Genomic DNA, 14,128 nt, shown 5'->3' on the forward strand with positions numbered 1-14,128 from the left:
TTTGAAGGAAACCAACCAAAAAGCACATTGTTGAACTTGTGCACTGCTTCCTATGATAGTGTATACATAAATACAAGTACATTTACAAAAATACTGTGGAGGCATGTCATGAGTTGTACGAGATCAGTTTCCCCCAGAACTGTTCAAGAGCAGAAACACGGTTAAGTCAGATTAAAACTCTGCAGAAATCCCTTTAATAAGAATCACACATTAGCATTATACATCTTTGAAGTGCTCTGCATGTGTTAAGTACATCTAAACACACTAATGAATAAATGTGATATGAATACCAAGATATTTGGATCTTAAAGTTACATTTTTATAAATAATTTTTTTGCTGAAAATTATTCCAGTCACTTAATTTTAATTCTAGACAATTTTTCTGCCTGATCATCTGATAATTAAACAGAATCCTGTCAAGTTTAAACAATTGCTAGTATTTTGCAACTGAATTCCTAATACAAACAGGCATAAGTTTAACTTTAAACATGTGCTTACGTGCCTTCTGAAGTAAGGCTTAAATGCTCTCTCTGGTACAACACTAACGGCTCAGCCTGTCTATTGAGAACTCACAACTTCAAAATGCAGGACCAGGTCCTGTACTAGGAAAATGAGAAGAAAAATCCTCACGTAGAAATAATATCATCTACAGTTGACACTGGAAAACCTGAAAATATATCAAACGCCAAATATATTCAAATGCCATCAATCCATCAAGACTCAAGAATCAGCATGAAAAAAACAGAAACGCAGGGATAATTTGATCTTTATTTAGGGCTATTTAAGAAAAGTTGCATCATATTCAGATACTCTAACACTGCAAGTAAGATTTTACTGGACTGATAAAATTATCAACATCACCGATTTAAGGCAGCTGTTACGTAGTATTACATTACTATTTCAGTCAGATTGAATTATTCTTCGGATACATTCATGCAATTAACTTCTACTGTATTTTACACTGGACTTTCAAATATATAGGGCTGTCTTGTTTCCCCATATTAGACCTATCTGGTTAAGCTTTTCTCAAACCATACAGAAAATGGACTAATCGTTCTTCTTGGTGGAAGTTGAAAAATTTAATGACTTAATGATTTAATGACTTATTTGATGCAAGAAATGCATGTTGAGAGTGCCATGGAGATAAATATACATCTTCTATGTGTATGTCACATGCAAGCATGGAGAAATAGGAATGGAGATTGAAATATTATTATTATTATTCTTAGCTAAAATAGTTTGCCCTCCAGATAAAACCCCAAAATATCCTTGCACTGAGCAGAGGGCCCATTAAACTTCCTGCTTTCCAAAAGATTCCTCTCCATGCCAACCTCTGTCAGGGATGAGAAATCTTCCATGGAGCCATGAACAATCCTCCGTGTTGCCTCTACTGTTCAGTCCAATTTCGGCTTTTCTTTTCCTTCTTCAATACCTGAAAACATATGGAGAACAGCTTTAAAAAAAAACTCTGAATGAATAAAAATCAGTTTACCTAGAGAGGTTCTCCTAATGCATTAATCTTTCTTTTCCCTCTGTTGCTGTTGTTTCTCCCCTACTTGCTCACATGCTCTTGCATGTGTTACCTCACCTGCTGTGAACAAGACGAGCATCTGCACACCTGATGGCAGTGGTTGTCCAGTAAAGAACTGCACAATCCTCCCTCCCTCCGGACCATTTTCAAATCAGCCTAACCCCCTGCCGCATGCTCAGCCTTTGATGGCTGCAGGGGTCTGGGAACAGTTAGTTCCCTCACCTCCTCTGCTTACCTACAAGCAAATTAAAGTAGATGTTATTATAGCTGAAGCTAAGCAGCCGACTTTATTTGAAAGCAAGTTCTTAAAATTGTGCTTCAGAATTCAATAACTTTAACCCCAGTTCTATTTCAACACTGGATTTTTAAATATTTGCAAGTACATCTCCCTTTTTTGAGTGTCCAAGAATGAAGAATCAATTACTGTTGACAGGGTGCCTCTCTCTTCTTGTAACGGCCATGTCTTTCAGAAATATCAAGAGGGCTGAGTTCAGTGTAGGGCTCCTTAAAGAATTTATCCTTGCTGCAGGACTTGTCTCTTTTCTATGCTGAGCAAAGTCTGGGCTGGGCAGCAGATTGTGTTTTTTCTGGCAACGAAAACATTCAGCTATTTCATGTGCCTGTTCCTGGACAATGAATTACTATTGGTATCTGACAAAAGTATTGTTCTTCTGACTAAGCCCTCTCTGCCAGACATCTCAAATACAAATATTTCTTTTGGAGGTTTTCAGGCCTGCTGCATGCTGGAAAAGAAAGACTTCTGAGGACTGAAGGCAAAAGAGAAGCAATGTTTGAGAACGCTGAGAGGAAAATCCAGCCACAAGTAAGATCACCTGCTAATGTAATATACACAGAGATGGCAGGTACACTGAAAGTCACTTTAAAAACATAGTTAACTATTTCCTGTATGGGAAACAGTAAGACCCATCTGCAGTTAGAAAGCACAACTGCAGAGATGCCTTGCTAAAAGAAGCAACATGGAAACAAATGGGTCTGCGCATTGCCAGGAGCCCAAGTACAATGGCCCTGGGTGTTGCTGGCAAACCGACGTAATGGAAGAGCCACAGTTGAAGGTTTAAAAACCAAAACAAGAGGCTGGGTCCAAAAGATTACAGTGGGTTTACAAGGCTGCTCCAGAGCCAATCTTGAGTCTTCTGCTGGAAGGAACTTTTCCAATAGTTTTAAATGAGCTGTTTTATTTGCCTTTTTAAAAAAGCCTCTTTCCTTTCTTCTGAAGCACTCTACTGCAGATGCATCAAATAGTTTGGCAGGAATGTAGATACCCTCAAAACTGTGGACAGACACTGGCTTGTACAAAGGGCAAATTTTTCCTTGACTACCATGTTTGTGGTTTAACTTGGAAAAACTAACTGCAAATCATTCTGTCAGTAGTGAGGCTGTATTTACTGCATCTCCAGAGGAAAAGGAAAAAAACTCCAAACCCAAAACAACCCCCTCTCACCCCAGAAATCTTCTCATGGCAGGCTGCTTTAATTTGCAAGCTTACCGCTCAGAAGCCCCTCTTAAATCCAGTTTTCAAATAATATTTTGTCAAGCTTTGCATGGTGACAGACCGGTGTTATTTTACACCTCTGCTGTTTGTGGTGTGCCTGCCATACGCTTCAGGTTAGGTTTTTGCAAAGTGTTTCAAGCACAGCAAACCAGCAGGTGACTCATGCCATTTTCTGGTTTGCGTGTGCTTGATCCACAAAGGACTTTGGATCAATATTCTTTAACCAAGTTGAGAAAACGATGGAGAGGATAATAAGGCCATGGTGAACCTTGGAAGAGGTTGGAAGAATGACCTGACTGACGTTAGCTCCTCTAGGGTGGAGGGCCACAAGAACCAGATTATACATACTGTGGAAAGTGGGGGAGCCTTTCCACCATTTAGTTATTCACAGCCTTGGTAAGAGCATGGCATTCTCCACCACATCGTTATTCTTCATGCAAGACTTAGGTCAAGTGAAATTATTCCTTGCGGCTGCCTTTTTTAGAAACTTCTTTTCAGAATCTTAAATAAGTTAAATAGATACGAATGTGACATCAAACCAAGGACTGAAAACCAGACTTGGACACTGTGACCAATGATCGCTGGTTCTAGAGCAAAATCAAAAGGACACTTTATACCCAGGTGCTAATGTGAGCAAATGACAAGTAAAACTGCTTTGAGCTTCTGTCATTAGGTTCTACCCAGTAATGGAGGACTTGTCAAAAGAGATCTGTGAGTGCAATAACTACCATGTGAATTTACGGTGTATTAACCAGTGCATGCTAAGTTTCCAAAAAGGGGACACACAGGTTGTTCATACAGTCCCAACGTGTTATCGGCCCAACGACTTAATGACAGAATTCCCACGGAGCACGGATTTCACTCCAGTTGTGATTTGCCAATCCAATTTGTGATTACGAAAGTTGTTTGCTTATTTCATGCGATTTGATAAATGAAAAGCATCTTTCATAGATTAAAGGAATTTACTTTTAATCTTGTGTTTGTCTTATTTGCCCTTTTCCTCCACTCAGCAATGGGTGGCCTAGGCAGAGCAGATGATGTAGAGCCTGCACAGTTATGTTTACTCTGCACTATGGTGATCTTTCATTCCTATTATTTTACTGACATTAACATATTCATTTTCCTTGAGTAAATTTATAAGCAGAAAATACCTTATACCTGAAAATACTAAAAGAACATATTTTTATTTCTAAGTCTAAGCTTACCATTAACAGCATTCCCACAGAATGATACTGTATTCTACCTGCATTTAATGGGTTCATTGCTAATAAGTGGGTTGTAAACCAAGTGGGTTGTAAACCTCTCAGGTAATTGCTAACAGCTCTTAAATTAGTATTGGAAGTTATAAAAAAGAATACATATTCATAGCTCGTCATGCTCTCCAGCAGACATTCTGTTCATCTGGCTGCTTTTAAGAGCAAGCAAGCAAGCTGTTTCAGTGGAACTTTGGTCACTCTCCCTTGTTTTAGTCAGCTTAAAAGGTTCTCGACTTTCAGGAGAGTACACTCAAGTCCTGATGGCGTATTTAATTAATTAATATTCATAAAACAATACTCACATTTTTGGGTATCCCAGATGTAGTTGTTCAGGACCTCTCCCACCAAGTAGAATATGTTAATTATTACAGTAACAGCTGCAAAAAAGATTATTTTGACACCTGGGCTGAGGTGCTCAAGAAGTGGGTACACCCACACTCCTGTAACATGGTGAATCCAGCACACCCTGAAACAAAACAAAAATAACAAGTACTGACTCTTACAGCCCTGTTTTTCAAAAACAGCTTGGGCTATAGGCTTAGCTACTGTAACCTGAAAAACAATGATCTGAAAGGACTACAAGTTGTAACTGAACTGGAGCACCTGGAGGACATCCACCCTGAACAGACATCACAAATGATGAAACTGTGACTGGTTTCCCACATTCTCACTACTTTGTTTTAAATTTAGTATAAGCAGTTGGCCAATTTTCATGTTCTGATGTAGGCAGGTATTTCCTTGCTACATTTATATTTACGAGGAATTCACCCTCCTGCTTCATGCATGGAAATTGCAGCACCCTCTGTTCCAAGCAGGTTGTTTATCCAAAAAGCATCCAGCATTCTCCAGGCTCTTCTACACAGCCTAACTCTCCGCTTTCTGCAGCATCTTTCTTTCATTTTGTACACATTTGTGTGTTTCTGCTGCTTCTCCTTGTTACACCTGTCAAGTGCATCAGTTTTGGGTTTGCCAGAAACATATGGCTCAGCTTCTTTTTGAGGGAATAATTTCTTCAGCACCTGTGTTTTTGGTTGCTCCTCCTTTTCTTTCAGTTATCTGGTATCATTTGGGGTCTAGTAAATTTTCTCTCGGTAGGATAAACATTAAAAAAATAAAAAAAAGAAACCACCTCATCAGTGAAATTCTGCCCAGCTCCACACTCAATATACAGTAAAGGAAAAAGAATGGTGGGGTTTGCTGGTGGCACAAAGATTTTTAGCATTCAGCTACAGTGGAAATTGTTGATACGCTAACCCAAGAGACAGGGTGTCAGCTTTCCTGCAGTGCAGCCTGAAGAAGCACCCCAGGTACGTTGTTTCGCTGTGTGTGACTGCAATGGATGCCTGTACCCTCTGAAGGGATAGCTTTTGTGATGAGATCTGACGTGGTGAGCGGTGAAGTCAGAGGGAGCAGAGCGAGTCCATACATTCCAGTAGGCAGAAGCTAAGAAAGGCAATTGCTGCCAAACAACTGAGCAAACATCACAGAGGCTAACTGGGAAAAGTGCTCAGTGGAGACAGGCTGGGACCCGTGAGCTGCTGGGCTCTCTTCAAGAATGTAAATCTCTTCCTTTCTGACCCGGCAATTTGAGAGAGAAGCTCACAGTGAAACACAGCTAGAGAAGACTCAGCAGCTGCACAGACTATTATTGATGGGGATTTCCATGTTCATATATATGATTTGCTTCACTTGCTGATACTTCTATTTGTTTAAGGAAGACTTTTGATAACTAGGTCCACAGTCATTGGCTCCTGAAGGGCAGAGACACAGAAGTCCACCCAAAACAGCTACCATAATTGCCTGTAACACAGAGAGTATAGAATCCCTGTTTAACAGTTCTCCATCACCTTGGAAATGTACACGGTTGTCATAGCTTCCCTCCTCCTTAGAAAAGCTTTTATTACAGCCAAACCCTTAACAGTTGGACACCGCATGCAGGAATTTACATGTGTCAGTAAATTAATTTGCATGATCTAAATGCAGATTAAAAACCCTTTCTCCAAATGAGTTCACGTATGGAAAATGATCTCTGTACTTTACAGTTATTTTCCACAGCATTCTTCTGTGCCAGAATTAACCTGACAAGATGAAAGTATCTGTGACAAAAATAAAGGTTTCCTGTGTAACCCATGGTAACAGGGGATACCATGTTCCTCTTGATCGAAGAAAAAGATGGGGCAGTTGGGTAGAAGGTAGAGGGTTGTCCTCTACTCCCAGGTTGGCTTAGCAGGGATTGTCTGTTATTGCCTAACGTTTTTCAGATTCACTTTTGTTTTATGATCATGCTGTCAAAAACAAGCTCCAAGTAAAAAGCTAGAAAGAACAGCCAATCCTTCTTTTTTTTGCTTATTTTCTCTGCTGTGATGAACTGCCCAGCACTATAAAGCACGTTTACAGAGAGACTTTTCAAGGGACCTTCTGAACTGCAGCTATGAAGCTTCATGAACCAAGGAGAAGTGGCATTTACTAGAATGCATTTATGCTGGAAAGGGGAAATATTTTCTAAATGCAACCAATGAGTCACTGATGAATGAATGTCAGTGCTCTCTGGTTAGTTCAGAGTCTTTTAGTACAGCTCATGCGCTCTGCTCTCTGCTGCCCAGCACGGGAGCCCGTTCATTGCCTGGTGATACTGCTCGTGCATTCAGCGTAGCTGTTGTGCGCCTGTCCCCGGCGCAGCCACACCGTGGGAACTCGTGCTTTGAGCACGAGGGGTACTGAGTGCCACTCGGGAGACAATGGTCACAAGCCACCTGATCAGCCGCCCTGATCTTCCTTAGAATGAGTTGTACCACACCGCTTGCTGCATTGGGATGGAGTAATACTTGCCTCCTCTCAACTGAGCAGTGACACACTGACTGTTCCAGCATTGTCTATACCACAAATGGGAGCAGCAAAAGGACGACTGCTGCCATGGAAACCTCACCTGATGGCCTTTCTTAGTGGTTCGTTCCTGCTTGAATACAAGCTATCTCGATGCTGAACAATAAAGGGCTGATCAACCGTAGGCATAAAGCTTCCACACAAGATTGCTGATTACTAACGTTAATGAATGCCTTCAACGTTGCAATTCTAGTAGTCATTATTCCTGTCCAACCTCATTATTAGATAAGCACAGGGGAGCATGCATTAAGATTTACTTAGGAGTGCAAATCTAGATCCAATTTAAGACCCTGTTATTGAACAGGTATAAAAAATGGGTCATTTGGATAAAAATAAACTGAGGAGAAAAAGTTTAAGCTAAAAATTGACCGGCTACTTTTGAGAAGACAAAATTAACTTGAACCTCCATGCGTTTTGGTTCTGTGGCAGCCCATGTAGACATAACTGTGTGTTTTCAGAGATGAATGTGTTACAGGTCATCGAGCTCATTTAGACATTTGTTGGAACTGGTAAGAAAAGGAATGGAAATATTCACACATTGTATTCAAATTAAAATGTCTTAAAAAAAGTGGTGATTTTTGGAAATTTTCAACCAGCTGGTGTAGAAATCAGAAAAAGCTATTTGAAAACGCACAATATTGCTTCTTTTTAACAAATCTGTCAAAAATTTGACTTTGTAGCTGTTTTTCACATCTAGTATACTGTAGATGTTGTATATCTCTCCTATCAAAGTAATCAGGAGGAAAAGAAAACTATGTAGAGAAGATACATGTGCATTTATTGTTTGGCTATAGAACTTCTGTTAATGAAGTAAAGTAAGTACAAAAAATTGTTGGAACCTTGTGGTTTATGTGTGCTCTACCTGTTGCTTTGAGTAATGCAGCTTTTACAATAGCATGTATAAAACTTAGTCCTGGTAGAAGCAAGCTCAACACGTGGATATAATGGCAGATAACCCTGACACCCGAAAGATTTTGCAATGGGAGACAAGTTGCAGAAAATGGTTGCTCCTTCATGATAGCTGCTCTCAGCTACAGGAGTTTGGATATACTTGCACAGGCGCTGCAGCTTGGCGACACATTGTGGTCTGAACTCTGAGAGTCTCCACCCATTTCCTGCCCAAGTTGAGTCCTTCAGTGAAATCTGCAGCCAAACAGCAATCAGTACTGTGTGTTCTGGAAACAGGAACTACTAGATGAGAAGCTGTGTAACTTTTCAAGAACAGTGAGTGAGAGGACACAGAATAATAATGCATGTCATAAAATGGTTGATGAGCTCCCATTGTTCTTCCTCATAACAGAAAGAGCACTTCAACGGAACTCAGAGACAAGAAATTCAAATCTGATAATGGAAGTATCTTTCTGCATGATACCTAATTAACCTCTGGAATGCTCTACCCTATCTTTCAGTGGTAGATTGCTACAAGTCTACAAGTTTGGAAGTCTACTTAGTCCACTCCTCTTCTCTGGGCTGTACCATGCAACTCTAGCAAACTTCTGAAGTCAAGAGACTGTACGAGCAATAAGAATGCATACAGTTATGCTTAAGTTCAAAGAGTACAAGGTACATAAGCCATCAAGACTGAAGGATCCAAGCTCCTACTATTTGACACTGGTTTTGGAAGAAAACTTCCCTTACAGACTGGTTATTCCAAAATGGCCTGCTAAATCTTCTCCTGAAGCATCTGACATTAGCTACAGCTAGAGTCTGGATACATGACTACTCTGATCTACTATGGTAATTCCTTTCTGGTTGCTTCTTGCAGCAGCAAATCCTTTCTGACATCTTCTGTGCCATTCAGGTTTCCAGTCACTGGCAGAAAGGAAGGCTGAATCTTTAGTCCAAAACAAATCCTAGTCCAGCTCCCGTTGTGGCTACTCTTTACCAAGCAACAGAACATGGGCATTTTCTGTGCTTTTATTTCATGATCTTTCCTAACATCACTCTCTTCCTTTTCCACAGAAAGTGAGAACTTTACCCAGAACTATTAAATTGTGGAATGTCTCCCAAAGGAGGTGATGGGCTAACAGCAGCTGAGTCATTCAAAACTTGAACGAACAAATCATTTGTGGTTATAGAGACCAACCCTACGCTTTCAGAGGCAGGAGCACAATGACCCACACTAAATCTGTTCTACTTTTGGTTTCTAATACTGACTGATGTGAGGCACATTTTCATAAATCCTTATGTTTTTTTTCTTTGCCCCCCCCTCCCCCCGCAAAAAAAAAACCACAACCCAAACCCATAAGAAGCTTGTTCTGTGTCTAATCAGAATTGTTCAGATCTCAGCCACATTAAGATGCTAGGCTTCTTATAATACCAGCCAGCCAGGCCTAAGTCACCTACACCAGGAATGTACATTGTTTAGAAATTGTAAAGACTAAAAAATAAGCTCAATAAACAGTCATCAGTTAGGAAATAACATCAATCATCCCATCTTGTTCCAGTTTCTTACACTGGATTCTTTTTCATTGATCTGAGTGGTGCTGAACAATATGTGGCTCATAGGACTGTGCTACTGGTGTGGGGTGGCTTATGCAGTCAGAAGAAGACAAGTCCTGGAAAACTGCAGCTGCAAATAATGTCACATGCAAATCATACTCAGTACGACATGGTGCTGGCATCCTCTGGCATGAACAAAGCTCAGCAGAAATTTGTGTTTACATACAGGTAGCTAGAATGACAGAAACTCCGCAGATTCTCTGCAAGGTGTTGTCATCTTTGGAAGTCATCTATTTTGATAAATAATATTTCATTTTAAATATAGTAATGGTTGCTATGCCTTCTTGAGCTATATTTTAAGAAGCTGCACAAGCAAGTGAGAATGTATTATCCATCTATGTCATCTGTGATTGTGCTGTTGCTTTGACTGAAACATTTGAGGATGTGGAGGTGGAGGGGAGCCAGAATGTAACAGTCCATAATGGCTATGTCAGACCTAACAGGCTGCGGATCCATGCAGCCTTCTCTCGCTGAAAGCACTTCCGCTCTCCCACCCTCCTTCTGGGTCAGGTACTGGGGACGCTAATCTTCCCCTGGCCTATTTCTGCTGCTTCTACTTCTTCCTACTCTTTCCTGTTCTGAGTAGCTCTGGCTCCAACCCTTTTCTCCTCCTCTGCATTGTCTCATCTATCACCCACCTCTCCATCAGCCTTCCACTCTGATTTCAAAGCCTGTCTCTCTCTCCCCCTCCCAGCTTTTCCCACTTACTTGCATGATTTCAGCTGTCAAGCTGCTGACCTGCGAGCTGCACATTTCCCTACCCATTCCTCTTTGAACCCATGGTTCTAGTTCATCTCTTTTACTTGTCTCAAGGGTTTTTCACTTATTTTTTCCCCAACCACTGATTCCTCTGATCTCTACTCAACTTCTGTCCCCAGTGCTCACTTCCAAAAGCCTTCATTACCACCCCCCCACCCCCCCCCATACAGACCCTCAGCACACCCTAGCACAGCCGTGCTGTGTCTCTCCAGCTCCATTGGCACTAGCCACCTCAGAAATCCTGGTTTCTTAATCCTGCCCTTCTTTTATCAACACAGCTGTCAATTCCCATCAAGCTTCATGCTCTAACTCTCCATCCCTCTCTTCTGAATGTCACGGTTTGTCCTAGCAGTCTGCACCCTTATCCTTTTGCCAACATCTGCTCTTTCTGATCTTCCTCTCCTTCTATGGAGAATCACTAGTGGAAATCCTACAGCACGGCTGACAGTATCGATCTCAAATTCATTCAAAATTCTCAGTGTACATTCCTATCTTAAATTTGTTCAAAAGGATTCAGCAAATTACCCCATCTAAATGCTCTCCCTTGGCAAACCTACAGAGCTCTCATAAAGTCATTTCAAGAGAAACTTTATTTTCATATGGAAGTTTAAAGGTACCCGAGCTCTTTAAATAGATTTATCAAAGAATGAAAGAATTAATCAAGTCCAAGCTTGGCACATGTGGAGGCAGCTCCTAGTGGATTTCAGATAGCAACAAGAGAGCAGATCTAGTCTTTTGCTCTCAAACATGGAGCCCAGCATGACTAGAGCAGTGGAGTCAGGTTCTTAGGGCCTGTTTTTTTGGCATCCTCAAGTGCTCAAAAGCAGAGGGAACAAGAAAACCATTTAAAATAAACGTATTTGTCTCAGTTTATTTTAGGGACATATTAGGCTCTGATATTAGTTACCATGAGGTCATTCTTATTACAAGGAGCAACAGATTTCTGGCTCTTTTCTGTTCCTTGACAACCAACTCTATACACCCATTGGCAGTATTTTCTGGTAGTACTGGCAAGCCCTTGGGTTTTCTTAGCACTGTCTAGATTTAACAATTCAATACAAATTGTGACCTTTTCAAGCCATGCTAAATAAAACCCATCGGCCTTTCCCATCTTATCCCATGCCCTTGATCCTGAAAGTCCATGTATGGTCTGCAACGGGCAATGCAAGTCTGTGAATGCTCTGCCTGGGTACAGTTCCTTAAGAGCAAGGGAGATCTCCCCCTCCCAGAGAGCACATGAGCTAAGTGTGCCTACTCAAATGCTCTCTGACTAAAAGGAGAGAATGCAGAAAAATGAAAGAAAAACAGAACAAGGTTTTACTCTTCAGGAAAGGATGTTTCTCAGATAACGTGTCTCTGAGTAATACTCAAGGGATATAAAGTTATTTAGCTATGTTCTTCCAACTTCAGTGATACTATTCAGAATTGTTTGCCTGTTTTCTCATTTGTGAAATATATATAATAAATATATAAATAATAAATATATAATAAAAGCTTGCTATTCCACAATCTCTTCCATACGTGAAAGATTCAATCACATCTCAAATAAAACAGAAGCTCTCCTCTACTTGGAGCAAAAAAAATAATGCATTAACAGAATCAAAACTAAGAAGGTTTCAGCTGAGGTGGGGAGACAGTTCAAAATTCAAGGGCAAAACATATAGAGAACATCTGATTAGCAACTGTCTCCACTTTATACTGAGAGTTGGGGTGAAAACACTTCTGCTGAGGGAAAAATGATGTAAGGAGAAAGACAAATTCTCAAGCAGCAGATCCCTAACTTCTAGGTAAAAAAACATAAAGCAAGAACTAAGCCCCAGCAGGGGACCCATGGACCCATTTGCAGGTGTAGTTTTATTTAATGCACTGTGCTAACCTTGAGGGGTCTAAAAGGTAGACCAAATAAGGCAGCAAGTCTGAGTTAAGTAATTCCAAACCCTCTAAGGGGTCTCTACTTCAATGTGGTCACTTAGCAGCAGGAAGATAGTGGACCTCAGGTGCGAAAGGTAGGCACACTCCAAATGAGAGGGATGAAAAAAACCCCACTTTTCCTACTTTCTCGTAGATTTTCCCAAGCTGTGAATGTCAGATACATTGTGCTGATATCAATGAGCCAAGATTTGGCTTACAGCCTCAGCCAAATCGTGGATAGCAGCTTCGTTAACACTTCTAGGCTGAAGACATGCAGAACTTGCAGATGATGGCACAGTGTAGCCTGTGTCTGCCTCCAGTCTTCCCCAAAGACCTTCTTTCATAAGAGTGGAAGGATAAATGGGCTGTAAGTGCAGAATGTAGCACAATGACCTTTAGGCTGAATAAGCAATTGGCTCAGACCATCTTTAAAGAAATCACAACCTGGAAGAGGGTGAGTCACTTGAGAGTAGCCCTATCAGTTTTGTAAATAACGTATGTGTATGCAAAACAAAGAGCAAAAGCAAATGGAGCTGATCATAGGTTCTAACTGGGTATCTGATTAGCAGGCAATTTCTCAGTGCAGAATCTTATTCCCCTGCTTTACTTGTCCTAAAATTTCCTTTTACCTTGTACTTGTAGCTGTAGGATGTAGATGCACTGTAGTGGGCAGGATGAAGCCATATGAGTATCACACTGATACTGAACCAGCTTCTTAGAAGATTTTAAGACACCTCTGGTTCTATTTCACTTGCAGAACCAGATTGTTTCAATTTTCTATTTCTGTTGAATACTATTGCATGTGCCTACTCAGATGATTTTGACAAAACAGGAGTTGCCATAGGAGGTCAGATCACAGGTAGAGCAGCTCTGCCAACCTGCCTCCAGGCACCCTTCAGAAGAAGGTCGAAAAATATCACAGTTATGCATTATTATATATGGGTTAAAGAAAAAAATTCCTTTCTCCTGAAGGAATCATTACATGCCTTTTTGCATGAGGCTGTCATTATCTTACAATTACAAATATTATTCCTTTTTAAGAAGGATATGTATGTTTATGAAAGCAAATGGCAGAAATGTGACTGTTGTCCTGGGACGCAGCATCCCACTTCAGCTAGATCACTAGCATTTTATGATCACTCAGAGTGCATGGATGTGTATGAATAACGGCCTCTCTCTCATTGGACTGAAGGGGAAAGTTGCATAGTTGAAGCAGTATGACAGTACTGCCTTGAGCCCCTGCTCCTGTCTCATTATTTTTATCTCACTTGGCTGGTGGAAGAAGCAGTATTATCCAAAATTTTGAAAAATATCTTCTTAGCTGAGGGAAGGGTATTGTGGGGTAGGAAGAAAGAATATGAGAAGTAAACAGAAGGTCATGAAATGTTTGCAGAAAGGATAAAGGATATATGGTACCAAAGGAGCATTTTATATAAAACAAAGGTTTAGTGAAAAATAAAATGCTAGAATGATGAAAGTAAATTAACTCCGTCATGTATGTCAGGTGCCTGAATAAAAACTTACCAAAGACTTCATCTAATGTTGTGTAAGAAAGGTTATTTCTGTTTTAGTTTAATTTTTCACAAACATTTGCATTTTTTAAAACAAACTTCAGAGTGTTTGGATTACTGGCTTATTCTGTAATCAGTTTTACAGAAAGAATTTATGAACTAGTAAAGAAAAAAAGACAGTGTTCTATCTCTTCTGTTGCCACTTAAATACTGATGCAGGAAATCATTTGCCTATTCTCAATTTTATTTGATAGAACAAAAA

At 40.4% G+C, this 14,128-nt stretch overlaps 1 protein-coding gene across 1 annotated transcript in view; it reads right to left on the reverse strand.

The window, feature by feature from the left end:
• Positions 1-750: 750 nt before the first annotated feature.
• AIG1 (androgen induced 1) overlaps positions 751-14,128 on the reverse strand; it is a 132,971-nt gene continuing 119,593 nt past the window's right edge. Inside the window, exons 5-6 of the mRNA XM_064447135.1 lie at positions 4,603-4,766; positions 751-1,432 (exon numbers count right to left, since the gene is read on the reverse strand). Coding sequence (XP_064303205.1) covers positions 1,395-1,432; positions 4,603-4,766 — 202 coding nt within the window. The 3' untranslated portion in view covers positions 751-1,394. The remainder of the gene's footprint in view (positions 1,433-4,602; positions 4,767-14,128) is intronic.

This window comes from Phalacrocorax carbo, chromosome 3 (assembly GCF_963921805.1).
Source record: "Phalacrocorax carbo chromosome 3, bPhaCar2.1, whole genome shotgun sequence".
NCBI lineage: Eukaryota > Metazoa > Chordata > Aves > Suliformes > Phalacrocoracidae > Phalacrocorax > Phalacrocorax carbo.